This window comes from Pseudoliparis swirei, chromosome 15 (assembly GCF_029220125.1).
Source record: "Pseudoliparis swirei isolate HS2019 ecotype Mariana Trench chromosome 15, NWPU_hadal_v1, whole genome shotgun sequence".
NCBI lineage: Eukaryota > Metazoa > Chordata > Actinopteri > Perciformes > Liparidae > Pseudoliparis > Pseudoliparis swirei.
Genome location: NC_079402.1, coordinates 11,473,400 through 11,491,291, shown reverse-complemented (window position 1 = coordinate 11,491,291; position 17,892 = coordinate 11,473,400). Strand labels below are relative to the sequence as shown.

At 43.6% G+C, this 17,892-nt stretch overlaps 1 protein-coding gene, 1 long non-coding RNA gene and 1 pseudogene across 3 annotated transcripts; 1 reads left to right on the top strand and 2 right to left on the bottom strand.

Moving 5' to 3' along the window:
* Positions 1-745: 745 nt before the first annotated feature.
* The window catches only part of LOC130205507 (uncharacterized), a 20,647-nt pseudogene continuing 3,500 nt past the window's right edge, over positions 746-17,892 (top strand).
* Positions 6,911-10,032, bottom strand: LOC130205506 (tyrosine-protein phosphatase non-receptor type 13-like). Its single transcript, XM_056432930.1, has 11 exons — positions 9,902-10,032; positions 9,682-9,768; positions 9,460-9,566; positions 9,328-9,371; positions 9,149-9,246; positions 8,735-8,883; positions 8,540-8,630; positions 8,088-8,425; positions 7,801-8,016; positions 7,647-7,709; positions 6,911-7,547 (listed from the first exon to the last, which is right to left on the bottom strand). The coding sequence occupies exons 1-11, from the start codon at positions 9,945-9,947 to the stop codon at positions 7,470-7,472; spliced, it is 1,317 nt and encodes a 438-aa protein (XP_056288905.1). The 5' UTR covers positions 9,948-10,032; the 3' UTR covers positions 6,911-7,469.
* Positions 14,296-17,732, bottom strand: LOC130205510 (uncharacterized). Of its 2 annotated transcripts, XR_008833934.1 has the most exons (4): positions 17,653-17,732; positions 16,366-16,910; positions 16,094-16,250; positions 14,296-14,386 (listed from the first exon to the last, which is right to left on the bottom strand). It is a non-coding gene; the product is annotated as an uncharacterized LOC130205510 (long non-coding RNA). The 2 variants fall into 2 exon arrangements; XR_008833933.1 differs by having other exon boundaries at positions 16,366-17,723.

The window sequence follows — 17,892 nt, the reverse complement described above, 5'->3', positions numbered from 1 at the left end:
TTTGGTTCCCACGCTCCGTGTTGAACACACACTGTAAAGGTCTGAGATAAGTGTGAGAGGAGATAGGCCCGCATGTGATGTGCTCTCCACACTCGCTGTGTTTCACGTGTTTGCTTGTTCCCCGAATCCGGCCCACCACGTCATGTTATGTGACGGCTTGAAAGACATAATCTACATAAGAACATTTCTTGGTCGAAGAAAAATAGAAACGCCTCGATATATAATGCTGTTTTAAAACAATACCGTTAACTAGAAGCTCAGTAATAATCAGAATTAAACAGCGTTAAGAAAACTAAACATTTGTATCATAAAATGAACATAATTCTGTAAACATTTCAAAAAGTTTGGTTCCCTGACTTTGAGATTAATCCGTGAACAAAACTCATGAACTGGAAATCAAGGAATAACACAAATATCACACACTGGAACAATTTAATGTCAGAATATATTTCAATGGAAAAACTCACCTCACCTCTCATTTACAACAGAACAGAACACCACTACATCTGGTCATCATTCACTACATTTTTACAAACATGACACCACTCATCTTATTGATTCGTTAATTCATCTTAATTCTTTTTTTCTTATTTTCTTGCCTGGAAACCAATTCAATTCCACGTACATGCATACACTCATACATATACATCTGCCTTCATCTATGTATTTTGTTTCTTTAAATAAAAAATAAAAAAAGGTCACAGACATGTACACATGCATTTTAATTTATTTATTTTAATTTGATTTAAATTGTTCTCAATAATAATAAAAAAGAGATTCATCGGTGGATCTCTTGTGAGTTGTGATTTCCTCCTGTTGAAACTAATCACACAACGGATGGTTTTATTACGCCGCTTCCCTCTCACCTCTGTTCCTGTCTTTCTGTCCTGAGTCTATTAGGCTCTCTTATTATCCTCCTTGCACTCTTTCACACACAAACCGTGGACATTGTTAAATATCCCAAGGTCAAGCTGGGCGACCAGAAGATAAAAAGCCAGGTTCCCAGGCCCTGAGGAACAAGAGCTAGAGGAGCATCCCCGTCTGGTCACTCCCGTCGTCTCCTCCAACCAGAAGCACTGGAACCCACCGCAGCCGCACGCCGCCACACGCCTGACTCCCAGAGCGCCGATCCAGTCCATAGAGTGACCGTCCAGCTCGTGGCCGCCATGTCCTTTACGCTCGTCGTCATGGTGATTCTTCTGGGCCCTTCAGTGGTGATTGCGTTTGTCTTGCAGCCGTCCGAGGAGGAAGCCGCGGCCTCTGCTAACTCTCCGGTTTCCCATCACAGGTCGGTCTTTAAAAACCTTCTCTTCCGATCTCATGCTTCTTTTTTTTGTCCTCAGAGGTTATTATAGTTTAAAATATCCCCGGCATCAGATCACACATCACTGGATGTGTTTGCGCTGACGCCTTTTTGAGTTCCAGGGATATTAAACATTCTGGGCTGGATTCAGTGTCACTGTGACCACTTGGTTTTTGTCAGAATGTTGTACGCAAACTGTTCTGCTCAAGCTTCAGCAGGGAAATAAAGTATTCCAACATGAAGCCAACATTTCTCTCTCTTGGCTTCGCCTGCAAAGCTCTTCCCCAGTTCACCGAGGGCCTTGAGAGAGCACGTCTGCAGCCACGAACAAACGCACTTCATTTGTGTTCACACACATTTTTTGTGACATGTGCAGAATTGTATTTGTATTTCTGTGTGTAATATGTTTCTTAATGGTATGCACTCTGTGAATAACCTGAGTGGCATGTGATAGGTGCCAGGGCGAGTCCTTGCAGTCCGTCAGGAAGGGCCTCCTCGGGGCCCTCAACCTGCAGGCCGAGCCCCGGCTGCCTGCCGGTGGGCTGGACGGCGTCGGAGTGCAATGGAGGTCGACCTTCAGCGGCAGCGCTCACCGAGCCGAGGACACGGCGAGTAAGTGGAACAAGGAATTCAGAGAAACTCCCGTGGAGCCCACATCGTTTCCCCTCTTTTAATCCTTTGTGGCCTTTTCACAGTCCAGCAAATAAAAGTGTCTCTTCTCTCTCCGTGTCCTTCCAGCTCCAGCGGCCTCTGGCTCCTCTGTGTCGCCTGACGTTGGAAACAGTACGAGCCTGAAGTGCTGTTCCACGGCCTCGGAGATCTTCATGAAAGGTACGCAACGACGTGTGAGCGTGCATATCGACGGGAAGAAAGGTTCAAGGGTCAAGGGTCAAGGTTTTTTATTTGCCCTCCGTGCCCAGAGCAACAGTCCAGACACACTGGAATTGTTGTGCAGGGTTCTCCGAGTCAACAGAGGTACACACACACTATCATAATAATAAGAAGAAGAAGATAAAATATAAAAACACACTGTCCATAAGGTGGTAAAATAATATACAGTATTAAGTACAGTGTTTAAGGCTAGTGCTGAGTGCTGTTCCTGTGAAAGAAAGAGGGGAGAGGGGGAAGTTATATGGGGTACTGCACATGTGTTATAATATCTGCTCTTGTGTTTGCAAGATCTGGGATGGGACAACTGGGTCCTCCACCCTGCCAGCCTCACCGTGGTGCAGTGTGCACTCTGCCACCCCCGAGGGAACGCCGTGCAGTGTCCCCCCCCCCCCACGCCGACCCCCAGGATGCTGACTCACAGGTAGAATTCTCTAAGGCAGGCGTGTCAAACTCATTTTCACCGCGGGCCACATCAGCATCACGGCCGCCTCTTAAAGGGCCGGTGTAACTGAAACTCTGTATAAACTATACCCGAACATATTGTTAAATGACTCTCTTTGCATTTGATTATTGTTTATTTGAGTGCAGAAATAATCTACATAAGAACATTTCTCTAATATTATCACATAAATCCATTTAATTTGAAACCTTCAAAATAAAAGCACAGGATATTTTTCTTAAATTTCTTGAAGAAAAGGTGATCACGTGTCTTTCAAGCCGTCACATAACATGACGTGGTGGGCCGGATTCGGCCCGCGGGCCTTGTGTTTGACACCTGTGCTCCAAGGCATTTGAAGAGGGAAGTGATTGTCTGCAAACCCCTAAATGAGCTGACATACTTGTACTGTAACGTAGTCCTCCTACAGATGAAGTGCACTCGAGTCTTTGAGCTTCTCCTCCACTGGCCTGAGTTCCAGTGGTTCTGTTGGTCCGGGAGGTGAAACCAATAGATGAGCCGGTTTTCTTCTCCTGTCAACGCACCAGATACAAGAAACTCCCCTCAGTTGGACAATCACAAGTGAATGCACTCGCAGATATTTATATATATATACACACACACAGATGTGTGTGTGAGTTCCAGCAGAACATTTTAAAAGGCCACATTCACGATTTTCTTTTTTCTTTTATCTCATTGGCTACAATTCTGTCTGTTGTACATCTCCACCTTTTCTCACATGACTGTCTGCTACAGCATGTATCACATGTCTGCATGTTCTATTTTGCCATCAGTATAAAGGTTTATATGAGATTAGAAGAAAAATAAATACATTCAAGTCGTTTATTGTTCTTCAAATTGTCTCACCATGCCTTACTCGTCCTCTCTCTCTCTCTCTTTCACCCTCTTCAGGTGCCGTGTTGTGAGACCACCTCTCAGGAAATGGTGCCGGTCCTCTACGTGGATGAGTTCAGCACGCGTCGGCTCCGAGGCGGCGAAGCATTTGTGAGTCTTGTCGTTGCGTGTCTTGTTCGTACTTGATAATGTCTCAGAGTATATTCACTATTCTCACTATTAATTGTCTGCATTGCCTGTACTAGGTAGGTACACCAAAAAATCAATAGGTATAATTTAGAATGATACACAAACAAAAGAAACAAAGAAATACATAATAATTGTTGATAGTCCAATAAATATCCACAAAGAAATAAGAAGACAATTGAATATGATTGTCTGGTTCATGTTTTCTGTTTGATTTTTGTTTTAAAAATATAAGAAAACACTTTAAATCTGAAGACTACTGCCTAATAGTCTTCATGTTGCCATTGTAATGACAATTGCTCGTATCCCGTAAGGCTCAATAAGGATATTTATTAGATCTCAAAGCGGCCCTGAACTCACCACCTGCATAACAACAAACAGCACAGAGATGGTGTTTTCAGCACTGTCGTCTTTTGAGTCTAATGAACATCATTGGCCACAAGAGGGCCGTGCAGGAGCATCATCACCATCATACTCTGTTTCAGGGACCTGCTCACCCTGCTCCTAAACCTAACTCAGTTTATAATATATAATAATACATACATACTATTATATGTATTATTATATATACTATATATAATAACAGTGTATTAAATATACACTGGTTAACATAATATATATACGATAATATATGTATTATATATACTATGTCTAATAATATCTAATAACAGTATATTACATAAACATTGGGTGACATATATGAATATGAATTATTATATATCATAAAAAATAATAATACATAGTGCATTGAACCGACAGCGATGTGTAATCAGGTCCTTTGGCAGCCAGGAGCCGGGTCACGTGGATCCAAGATGGCGGATGTTCAGTCGGCGTTCAAAGGGTCACCTGTTCACGGCCGCTTCAGAAGCTTCCGGTCCGACAGCGTGTCGGTGTGGCTGGAAACGGCACTGCAACTCATTTGTCTCCACTGCTGCAGTAGAGGAGGAATGAAAGTAACACCAACAAAGATCCAAATCATCCTAACAGTGCTTCGGTACACAGCCCTAATCCGATGAGACCTTACCATTACCCACAATGCTACGGGGCAGCCAACTCCCAACTCCGCCACATCAAAGAGCAAATAACTTGACAACTAAAGCATTGAGAAACGTGCGGACGGTTTCTGTGAAGTGACCGTGAGCTCTGAAATATATGAGACACGTCAACAACAAAAAACAAAATTTGCACCGTGACTGAGAAGCCTTGGAAAACAGTCCTGATCTCACGCAATGCATTGTGGGTAATTCTCTCCTCACAGGGGGCTCCACTGAGTAAGCAACAATTAAGGCTGAACACTATGTTAAGTTAAAAATAAAAATGCAAATACTTTTATAGTACATATAATATGAACAAAATTATAAATAAAATATATATTGAATTATTATTATTTATTTTCTTCTTCTTCATTTTTTCCCCTCAATGCAAATACTTTTATAGTATAAATAAATAATACACGTGTTCTATACATGTTTTTTAATATACCACATATATGTTTTATATATAATGTAAATATATATATGTTCTTAACGCTGTTGAATTCTGTTTATTACTGAGCTTCTAGTTCACAGAATTGTTTTAAAACAGCATTATATATTGAGGCGTTTATATTTTTTGTCCACATATTATATGTATATGGTAATTAAGAACTCAATGCATGAACCATCATCTAATTAACACTTTTAATAAAGTAGCACGTGTGTATATTCTGCATTAGCTGGTTCCGGCTCTTCACTGGACCTTCATGGAGTTCATACTGAGCCAAGTAGCTTGTGTGCGACACTCGTCCATCAAATATAAAATACTCCTGGTACCCAGATTCATCCCGACCCATTTCTTTTATTTGTGTACGCCTAAAAGAAGAAGAGCGTGAGTTTGTGATCGAGTGGCAGGTGTCTGCTTTTTTAAGAGCGGCCCGTGCCACCAGAACACCTGCACGGTAAAGAGAGTTGTCTTTTTGTCTCTTCCAGACAGTTTTAAGTTTAGAAACAACTTGTTTTTAATAATGGAGTCTGCCTCTTCACTTCTGCCCCTGTGGAGGTGGGAGTTATATAGTATATATGTTTAGTATATATAAATATATATCTATACTAAACACACACACATATATATATTTAATTCATTTACATATATATAAATATATATATACTAAACACACACACATATATATATATTTTACATTTATTTATATATATATACATACTAAACAAACACACACACACACACATATATATACATATATTATATATGCATATTTTGTATATATATATATACATATATTGTATATATATATATATATATATATTCTGCACAAAACACTGTTTGTTAAATATCTAAATTCTCATATTGGAAATGGTTTTAAGAAAAGGAAATGTTCCTTTAAATTCTCTTTTAGTATTGAAGAGCTATATTGTTCTATATTATGCATATCATGATCTTTAGGTCCCCCCCACCCCGCGAGGTTGTGGACGTCTCCACAACCTCTTACCTTGAATACCACAGAGCCCCCCTATTGGGAGAGAGTGTAGCTGCAGGTGAATCTCACCAAACCGCCACACACCGGGAGAGGAGTAGCTGATTCACAGAATCGCCTACCCCTCTCCGCAGGGAGGGGGGGTAGGCGCTTCAGATTCACCTACCCCATCCGCCCCTTCTGTGGAATTCACAAGTAATCCCTCAACCCCTTCTGAGAAAAGAAAGGGTGCTGCAGACTGCTGGAAATCACTTCTATATACAGACTTTGGTTCGGCGCTCCGTGACGTCACTAGCGAGTAGCGACGTCACAGCACAGAACCAAAGGAAATGTCATGTGACAATGTTTCCATGGCGACAAGGTCACGGAGATCGACGGCACTGACAAGAACCTGTTTATATGTATGAACATGTTGTGTATGTAAATATGTACTTATGTGTGTGCATACTACTGTTTATATCTGTCACGGGACACAACATGTAACTATCTAATCTTTGATGAAACAATGTAATTCTCAGGCCAGGTTACTGACGCTATAATGGTGCTAAAACGCTAACATCCGCTAGCTGAACGGCGCTAGCCTTAATTAACTGGCTGCTGCAGGTGATGCCGATACCCGAGAGGCCGGAGCTGTTCGGCAGCTCGGACAAGTTAGCGAGCCAGGGGGCCGTTGCAGCTTCTCTTCCTCATCTGAATTAGGATAATGTGTCTATAAATTATAAAGACAACATATTTGATTCTTTTTTCTGAAATAAAACTTTTCTCCACATTCCACTTAAAATGTAGGCAGTTTAATTTTCAGGAGATGAATATGTACACTTTTAATGTCATCATTTACCTCAGGCAGTAAGCAATTACTGTATAATAGATTTACAAAGCAAATACTGACATAGTATTCTGTCAAGGCATATTCCAGCATCAAAGTAGGATTCAAAATACACAAGTACAGTTTTGTTCCACATAATATATGAAATCATTTATCACTTTCATTACTATTTTTAAAATATCCAAGAATTTGTGGAAAAAAGAAAGGAAATATTAGTGTTCTCTTGTAGGGGACAATAAGAAAATACAATCAGCAGTTCTCATAAATGCATTGAAAAGTAGTAGCAGCCAATGAGAGCGAGAAAGAGAGAAAGATAGAGGGAGAGAGCACTCAAAAAGAAAACATAAAAATATAGACTTCTTTAAAAGGATGTACTCTCAAGGAACTGGATATTTTAAGGCATTTAAAAAAAACATGGAATGTAATTTGGCAATTTCTGCCGGTGTTAACGCTCCTCCACTTTTGTTTTGATCTGTGTGACTCAGTCTCTTTACGACGGCTACTATCCAGAGATGTTTTCCTCCGCTTGAAGGCATCTGAGGACGTACAGGATCACTTGATAGCAGAACACATATTGCTCCTGTAAAAAAAGAAGAAGAACAAAACAAGGGAAAATGAACCAAACAGATGATCAGAGCAGTTAAGAATCAAGCTATTTAAATAAAACTTTAAAGCTCACCTCTGTCTGGATCATTCCCTGCCTCTGAAGCCTCATGTTCCTAACCACATCTGAAAGGTCAAACTAAGCAAAGAAGAGACGAATAAATAAAAAAACAGAACCTTCCTTTATGAAACAACACACAATACAAACGTGATAAAGATCGTCCGCTTACATCGGCGTCTTTACTGATGAGACCCAGGACCACGTCGATACAGATGAGGGTTCCCGATCGGCCGATGCCCGCGCTGCAGTGGGAGACGATGGGCCCCGATCGGTGGACGTGCCTCATGTAGGAAATGAAGGTGAGCAGCTGCTCGGGCTGCTCGGGCGTCCCGTGGTCCGGCCAGCCCGTGTAGTTCAGATGAGTCACGTGCTGTATCTCATTGGTCTGAAGGAGGAGAGACTCTCAGCTTAAGGTGTCAGGTTCACATTTCATTTTAATCTTGTAAACAAACTAACCTGGACATCTTTGACTTCAATGAGTCGGATGACGAAGTTGTCGAGGTATTGGTCTTTGATCAGCGTGATCTGCAACCGGTCGTCCACCATCTCCGCCGTCCTCGGCGTGTCCGGCCAGTACCGCTGACATTTCACCTTCCCGCCCTCGACTTCCTGGGTCATCATGGCGATGACGTTGGACTTCTGCTCCCAGACCATTTGCCAAAAGTCCCCCAGAGTCGTGGGTAAGGGCCCCTGACATGCGATGTACATGTAGTTCTCCTCCTTCACGGACATGTTGATGAAGTTGGCGTTGATGTAGCCGCCGTCTCGGCCCAGCACAACTCGAGTCGTGTCGACTGGAAGAGATTTGGACAGGGAAAAAAATAGATTTCTCAATTGATGTCCAACATTTTAAATATCTAAACTTATAAAAAAGCCCTCCTGCTTCCCGTGAGGAAACACTTTCTTACAGGGAACGATGTTCTTGTAGCGGTTCTTCTTCTTGTTCTCCTTCGTCTGACCGATCAAACAGTCGTCCAGCGGCTGGAGGTTCTGAAGATTCTGCCGGGGTGGAAAAAAACCTAAAAATTATATTCACGGATGATCAATTCATCGAATTAATTGCAATTAATTCACAGGCATCGCAATTCTTGGTAGATTCTTACATCGAACTCCTGCAGCGGGACCTTCTGCTCCAGAAGGCCCCTCATCATGCGGACCACAGTGTTGAGCTGCGGGCCCGTGTACTGGCCATCGGGGACCACCTTGATGAGGGGCAAAGAGGTCAGCTCATCCTCGGTGATGATTGGCTCGTCTGGAATTGGGGGGGGGGGGTAGAAACAGTTAAAGCAGATTTACGAGAAAAAAATTGCCCCAAAAGATGTTTTGTCAATAAAGACAAATCTTAAATGTGAAAACATATTAGGCGAATGTTTGACCCATGACTTCCTCTTTATTTTAGACTCCATTCTCACTGCACGAAATGCATTAAATGTTGGAATCTAGATCTCTTTTGCCAACCCAGATTATGTATTCCCTTCTCACATTAAATCAAAATTAAAATCCAAAGCCGCTCTTACCGTCTCTCGATTCAGAGTTCATGTTTTCAATTGGCAGCTCATCACTCCCCCACGTGATCTCATCTTCCTCCTGCTGTCCAACACTCATTTGCAGATAGCTGTCAATTAAAAAACATAACCAGTGAGAAGCTTATTAATATATTCAGAGCTACGAGTGAACCCGAGAATCAGAATCCTACTTTTCATTCCTCGGATCGTCTTCCACTTCCACTTCCCTGGAACTCTATTTTGAAAGAATAAAAATAAAAAAATCAATCATCTGCTGCATTTAGCTTCAGAGTTTCATCAAGATGGAAAGATTAGAATTGAACCTCAGGGGAGTCTTCGGGTAAAGAAGAGCCGTCGCAGTCGGTGTCCTCGGAAAGCTCTGCGCTGTGCTGCGTCTCTCTCTTGTGTCCGAGTGGATCCTCTTCATAGTCTGTACACAAGAGTGCGGCGCAGAGTTTGTGAAGGCAACAATCGTATTATGAGATATACACAAGTCAAATTAAACAACACTCATGGTTCTACAGAGACTTCTAGCCTGCACGTACCTATTGGTGGTAGAACAGGGCAGCTGCCGGGTTTCAGCTCATTACGGAGAGGAAACAGAGTCTTTGCTCCACTGTCCTCACTCACATCTGAAAGCAGCAAGAAGGAGCGTGGGGTGTGTGCAGAATATTAATAATAATGATGGCACTGGTCACATTTTGTTACAGTATAATGACATCTTCGCAAATGAGACAAACAGATTCCACGTTCTGCGTCTCTTGCCTGTGTTTCCATTGCACTTGTCCGAGTTGATGGGCAGATAGGCCATGTGTGTTTGGGTTCTGGTCGGGCGGTCTGGACACGATGAGATGCACCGGGCCTTTAGCTTTACGGATGGTGGTGACGGCTTTGGTGTGGGACACGCCGGTCATGAGTTCCTCATTCACCTGCAAGAGACATCACAACGTTTGACACACGTGAGGAAGAAAGACAAAGCATGCAGGATAAATGCTCAGCAGATTGAACGCTTTGCATTTGTGTTATTTTGTTTGTGTACGGTTCATAGGGTGGGCAGAGGTCACAGTAAATGATATAAATAATAACTTAAATAGTAGTCCATATATCAATACGCACTTGACTTCTGAGCAGCAGAGGTGAAATATAACTCACTTTCAGCAGCCGGTCTCCCACTTGCAGTTCCCTGGAGGTCTCTGCTAGTCCTCCCGGGGTGATGGACTTCACAAAGATCCCCCTCTCTCCTCCAATCACAGAGAACCCCAGACCTCCGGCCTGCAGCTTCTCCAGGTCCAGATGTATGATCTCCTCCTGCACGTGCAATAAAAAGAAAAGTGGATTCATACTTTAATCTGTGATCAAAACTTGAGTCGACGACTGTCTGGCAGTGACGTTATAATCACAAGAAGAAATACAAATGTATTTCTAAACTTACCCCTGAAGGACAAATTGCTGCTAGACTCTCTGTATCGCTCGGATCTTCTTCTTTCAGAAACCCTGAAACAGAAAACAAATTATATGCAAAATAATAGACACAATCAGCATTTTATCATATTTATTTAACAAGTCACGCCTTTAAAATCAAAAGCATACCATTCATGCTGGATGAAACTTTGGGGCTAACGTTGTTATTAAGAAAAGAGACACTCTTCTGCCAGGGGGAAACGGGCTTTCCATCCCTTTGAGGAAATAAAAATGATAAAATGACTTGTTTTAATGCCATTCAGATAACATGACAAATCCCATTCAGGCTACACGCGCCATTCTTTTCTCGACTACCTCGTGGCTTTGAGTGTGAGGTCGTCGAGCGACAGGTCCATCAGTCTGCTGCTCTCACTGAGAGTCAGCTCCTGCGTGGGAGCTCCGTTGATGTAGTGGATTAGATCGAGTGTTCTCAGGCTGCCCTCCTCGAAGGCCAGTGAACCGGGAACGACGTCCCTCACAAACAAGACGTCGTATATACTGTCACAGCCGCCATCCAGCACCAAACCTGGCAATAGAACCACATGTGGAACAATCAGGACTTGACGGACGTATTTTAGATCTGGGAAATCTGAGAAGACCGATGAAAAGAGCCAGACGTGTTGTGTTCGTACCCAGTGGTTCTTGACTGCCCTTGAAGCCGATGTCAGGCAGCAGATGGGCTTCTATGGGGGGCTTGGGGGCCTCCAGGACTCTCCCTACCACCAAGTCGACCACGCGAGGCGCCGCGCGCACAAGGTTGACCACCTCGGTGTGGCCCATGTTGCTCACATCTGTGTTGTTCACCTGCAGAGGGAAAATAAACAAGTCACGCTTCCCGAATTTAAAGGAATCGTTCGCCTGTTTGCTTGAGACGCTTTTCCCATAAATGAAAACTATATCGGGTTGAAACCAAAGTATTTCGTTGACTTTAATGCACCAACAACACAGGCGGAAACATTGTAGGCTGTGATCAGATTAAGGGAATGAGGGTGAATACCGTAATCATCCGGTCCCCGGGCCTCAGGGTTCCGTCTCCTTTGGCTGGATCCTGCACGATGTCGTGGATGTAACATCCGTGGTCGTTACCTTTTGTGAGGGTGAAGCCCAGGCTGCCCTTTTCCGACTTCACCAACGAGACCCTGAGCTCCACCTCCTAGAAACAGAGATGCATCTCAGTGAGAGAAGTTACCCTGGGTCTGAAGACACCGTAATTTTTCTTCTTTACTCGCTCCTTACCGGGACAAAGTCCTCCATGTCCTGTCCGTTGCCGGGCAGGGTGAGGTTTAACGGCAGAGGCAGTGGGGGAGGGAGGGGATCCGGGCTTGGGGCGGTGGGGGAGGACACCATATGCAGGATGGATGACTCCAGATCAGCTGCCACGGGGGATGGAGCAAACCTATCCAAACAACCGTAAAGGGAATAAATATGACATATCAGAGAATACAATAAATACGGATGATATGAGGATTATTTAAACATTCTTCAAGTACCTCTTGCTGTGGTCCGAGCTGGTCAGCGACAGGTTTGGGGAGTAGAAGGCCGAGTTGACGGTGTCGTCCAGTTGACCGGTGCTGTCGTAGCGACCCAGCCCCAGGTTGCTGCCGGGGGTGTGGTAGACACTCTGCTCCCAGGTGTGCCTGCTGTGCTCCACCGGGCTGGCGCTGAAGGCTTCCTCCACCTCCTCATCCCCGTCGGTGCTGTCGCTGTAGCTGTTGTGTCGGCCGGGGGATTTGAGCAGCATCCTCTCCAGGGCGTCCTCCATGAGGACCTGACTCTTGCTGCCCTGCGACTCCGGAGGAGACTTTGCCCTGCCGAAGCTCAGGCTGGACTCCACCTGGGTCACCGGCTGCTTTCGTGGGGACGGCATGGGCGTCTGGGAAGAAGTCATAGTTTCAATGAAGTTACCAGTCACTGGCTCTTGAAATGTCCACAGAGTAGTCGGCAGACAAAAAGAAGAAAAAGAAGAATTTACTGACTCACCAAAGCTGAAGCGTCCATTTCAGGGAGAACCCCGTACTCGGGTCTACAGAGGAGCAGAGTCACCTCCTGTCCTGTTCCTCTCAGGGCGGATATCACCTCCTATGTGAAGGAACCAGTAACCAGACCAATGAGAGGACAGATCAGAGCAGTTAAAGGAACCTGTGACCGCAGCGACATCCTACTCACATGTTGCGAGAGTCCTTTGAGGGGGGTCCGATTGACCCGCATGATGACGTCGCCCACGTTGATGCGCCCGCTCTCCGCAGCCGGCTGGCCAGGAAACAGCTTTTTGACCCGCACCATGCTGGACCCGGGGGACTCCTCCGGGATGCTCTCCTCCCGACTGAAACTGAAGGCCAGACCTGACGTGTTCTTCAGCAGACGCACGTCAAACACATTGTCTGTGGGAACAAAGATGTGCAGGTTGGAGTTATTTATCGCGTGCCGGATCTCTTGGCCAACTTCGCTCCCAGGATCCTGCAGAGGATAGGAGTGTAAAGATGGTGGTGGGACAAAGTCATTGAGAACACATACACATTAAAGGTGGATTTACTATTACAAATAGTACAATCATATGTAGCTATTAGAAAAGGCTGCTCCGTAGCACCTGTTAGGGCTCAGGCCAAAGTTTGACACCAGAAAATTCCTCTTATTAAAAAAGAAAGGCCCAAATTGTTTGGATTTTAATAAAGTACTTGTGTACATTTAAAGCGTTTTAGGGGCCTTCATTTGTTCCGCCTCTCCAAATCATCCAAAAAGAGTTGAAACGAGTCCAAATTGAGTGATTGAGCTATTGAGGATTCTGCAGTCTGAGTTACATAAATCAAGTGGCTATCTTTCAAAATGATAGTATTAAAAAAGGAACTTAATTTACATTGTGTGTTACTAATCAACCAGGAAACACTAAATGACAGATTCAGAATCAGACGGATGTGACGCAGCACATTTAAGCAATGCATGGTCTTCTACCAGGTCCCGAGCTCTCAATAGGCAGCAGTGTGCAGCTGAGGGGTTGTAATGAGATTACCAACAATAAATTACTTTGTTTAAAGAGAGAAACGTTGCTTAGTGTAACACTGTGAAAGAATACACAAGCTAAATGATTCCTACTTACTTTAATTACAGGATGGGCTTACAGAATAGCGTAAAAAATACATTGGTCTAAATACAGGTGCCCAGCCTACTGAGACGACTAATTAGAGACATTAGGGTGTATTCAAATTGGTTACTTTAAAAAGTTGCTGAGTCAACCCATGCATTTATAATCCCCCAGCGTGTGTGCCGTGGGGTCGCCTCACCTCGTGTGATGAAGCTGTACTCGGGGCTTTCCTTGACCTCCAGCGGCGGCTCTTTATTCTTGCTCTGGTCTTGGTCGCCGGCTGCAGCGGGCCGACTGCACTGAGGCGTGTGGGGCGCTTGGACGCTGTCTGTAGGCGGGTGACCCTTCTCCAGCAGCAAGTGCACCGTCTGAGGGAGAAAGTTATTCACGCGGCGTTAGCGGGCAGTTAAACAGCTCGTCGGCCGGCCGCTGCGGGAAGAGGTCACCCCTCACCTGCCCCGTTTCTCGGAGCGCTTCCACCGCTTGGTGGTGAGTGGCTCCCTCCAGACTATTCCCATTGACAGCCACCACACGGTCACCTGAGCACGGGACAGACACCACGCGGTTAGGACACAGGAAGCGTTGGAACAGACTCGATGTGTGAGCTCGCCGTCACCTTTCTGTATCCGCCCGTCGAGCTCAGCTGCTCCTCTGGGGATGACGGCTTTGACGTAGATGCCTCCATGGCGAACGGTCGTGTTGACTCCTCCCTAAGAGAGGAGCACACCTCTTAGTCGAATCAGCCAAAGAGAAAATAGTTCCGTCTGTCTTTTCCATGGGGGGTGATGGAAGGGTGGAGGTTTTTTTTCTCATTTCAGGTGTAATTGCTAAAATGATAAATGCTTTGTCTTTACTGGTGGTTCATATATACATATATATATATATATAATTATGTATATATATATATGTATATGTATCTGCAATTAATTATACAATTTATTTATATATATATATATATAGTTGGTAAGTTATATAGACAATTACTTTATAAAAATATCAACCAAACTTCACAAGAGAAGCATATTTGGCAAAAACTTTCAAGTTTCCCTGCATTTAAAGAAGTTTGTAATCTTTTAAATCAAAAATTAAATATATAGATATAAATATAATGTATATATAAATAATATATATATATATAATTTTTCTTTAAGTATATCATTTCTTCATTCTTCAAAAGATGGTTCTTGGAATAACTTTGGAATAACATTACTTGGAAAAAAATGACCCAACAAATCATGAACCAGAACACGTTGACAACCAACGTGGCCATGTCCCAATAATGTTCTTCATATTAGAAAACATATAATTATGAATGCCGACTTAATAATTTAGCTTAGACAAAGCCTTTATCATATCACAAAACAATTATTAAAAAAAACCTCCACTATGATGTTATTAACAAAATTACTGAGAGGTTAAATATAAATAATCAAAGACAATGTGAAGTTCTATCCCGTGTCCATTTGGTTATGAATGACAGTCGTGATCATGGGTTTATGGTTACGGTGAATTTCATGGTTATTTTCATACACACTCAATCAGTTATTATTCTAAACCATTTATGACCGCCACCCTGGTCAGATGACACAAATCACATGGTCCGCTACTGAGTGTTATCAATGAGGAGCAAACATGTAGGAACGTGTTTGATCCTTAGTGGGAAGGGATTAAAGATACTAAGCAAAACGGAAGACGGAAGACGTACGAGAAGATTAAGGACGCTCCTATCTGTCAATCATGGTTGATGGGGACACAGATACGTCAACAAAAGAGTGTGAAATCATATATGCCAGGATCCTGCAACAAGGGAAACCAACAAATGTTTTGATTGGCCACATCGAAGTGCAACATGCACATGCTCAAGGTATGTTTTCTCTCAAATTATGTTTAAACTCAATACAGTAACTTCTGAAGAGTTCTTTGTTGTGAATGTTTTGCAGTTTATGAAGGCAAACAGGCACCATAATGATTAAGCTGTTAGGCTGGTGGTAGGACTAACACATAAATAATTGTGCACAATATGTGATTTCATTTTAAGGTGTATATGATGCCACCAAAGAGGCCTTCAAGAAACTAGGGACAGAAACAGGGTGGTTAGACAAGACAGTTGCCATGGGAGCTGACGGCGCAGCTGTCAATCTTGATCGATTTATAGTGTGCGCCCCTAAATTTTCTGCTTGCGCCCCTAAAATTTTAAGTTAGGGGCCACTGTGCTCCTAGTAAAAAAAGTGAGTCTGGAGCCCTGTCTTATAGCTGACATCAAACGTGGGCTCATTCCTAGAACACATATGAATGAGAAGGAAATAAATGAATATGTGTTGTGATTGTGTGCACATACAACAGAATGCAGATTGAATGTTTACTTCTGCAATGTTAAGTTAGTAGCTCCTTGAAATGCAATATAATAAATAACTTACTGGTCTTTCTCTGGTTTTTCAGGCCTCGTCAAAAACCTGGTGTACTGATTATAACAGCCTTTGTGGCACTGCACCTCCAGAGCCACACAGTCTTTGTCTTATATATGCAAAAGAATACTTTGGTCATCCTTCAACTCGGCAGCTTTCTGCAATTGGCCTTAACAAAACAAAAAGGATAGCTCAATGAGTTTGTTGACATATCTCACACATAATTGTACCTTTCAGTCACTCAACCACAGTGTGTGTGTGTGTGTGTGTGTGTGTGTGTTTACCTGCTGTTAATGTTTCAGCCTTTGACAGAGTATCCCTTTGTCGTTTGCCTGCTCGGTTGACGAACTTCTCCTTTTTTTGGCAAATTATGCACAGGGCAGGAAGAACGGGGCCAGAGCCTGCGACTGGCAGCCCTGACCTGGATCGCAGTTTCTTTGTTGGACTCGTGCCGCTAGAAGTCGATGGAATGGCCTCGTGGTCTTCCGTCGATTCTCGTCTCTCACGTGCGAGACGTCTTTCCACCTTTGCCATGGATTTTTTGTCCGTAAATCTACGGTAGCACGTGTGATGGAAGCCAGCATCCTCGGGAATATTGTCAAACTCCACATCAACACAGTGTTTGAAGTTCTCAGGGACTCACCGTCCAACCCGAGCCACGTTTGTAGGCTTGTCCTGTATGTATTCCATCGTGTAGTGGTGAAATAATGTACCTCCTCGTGCTTGACTGAAGTAATATGCAAAAACAATGTTTGTTTTTTGATTTATTAATATATTCCGATGTATTTTCTTCGTCTTCCGTACTGCTCGAGGACGCCATCTTGCCATTCTGTTGACAAAAAGCAGCTACCTCATTGGTGTAGAACGATCACGTGTCGAACCGTGCCACCACTCGTGACCAAGATCCTATTACGCTCTGGAGAAACTAGTTCGGCATAAAACATAGTCGCATCGAGAATCGACGGCAAATTCAGCGACGGACTTTTTTTTGGTAGCTAAGCACGACTTTCTTTTTTATGAACTAAATATTGTGGAGATGCGCGACTGTGGAGCGGGATTCATTTTCTAAAGGACTTTTCGTGGTTCACCTTGCGGCCTACATGTCCGTTAGGTCCCCATCTACAGAGAACCGCCCGTCGCTCGAGGGAAGTGAAGAAGAGGTCGGTACCTCTCTGTAAAGGCCGTCTGGTGTAGAGCTGCTGGACTCGGTCTGTGAAGACCTGAAGACCTGAACCCGCATGTCGGTCTAGTTAGGAAGCAGAGTCCGATTGTGTTCCAGGCCACATGGTCCACCTCTACTCTAGTACCCTGAATGTGATGATTGTTGGGTTCCTCTACCGTTTCTATTCTTTGCATTTCCTCATAAAAAATAAAAAAAGGTTTAAAAAGACAAAGAAATAAACACAAGAATAATGTGATAATCGATGAAAGTAATCGTGAGCTTCAGTCCTATTTAAAGCAACGTACCGCCACTTCCTGCTCGGCCACGCCCTGAGGGGTGGACCTCAGTTAATAACAGATGAACACATTAATAAATGCCTCCAAAGCGACCGCTGAACATCTCCACCAACCTTTGATGGACACATTGGATTGGTGGCGCCTTTGTGATGCTTCCTGCAGCGCAGCGTGGTCCTCTCTCTTCCGGCTGCTGAGGATGAAAGTCAGGAGACACAACTTTAAACACACTTCACACTAACACACACACTTTCTTCTTTCCAGTTTAGAGCGTATTTAGTTTGAGTCAGGAAGAACAGAAAAGTCATAACTATATATATATATATATGTTGTATTATTATTAGAGGCTCAACAGA

Coding starts and splice junctions, on each gene's coding strand:
- LOC130205506 (XM_056432930.1), bottom strand. CDS start 9,947: ATGGCCTATCTGCCCATCAACTCGGACAAGTGCAATGGAAACACAG. Junction 9,247..9,327: donor GACGATCCGAGGAATGAAAA/GTAGGATTCTGA, acceptor TTTAATTGACAG/CTATCTGCAAATGAGTGTTG. Junction 8,017..8,087: donor TTGAAGTCAAAGATGTCCAG/GTTAGTTTGTTT, acceptor CTCCTCCTTCAG/ACCAATGAGATACAGCACGT.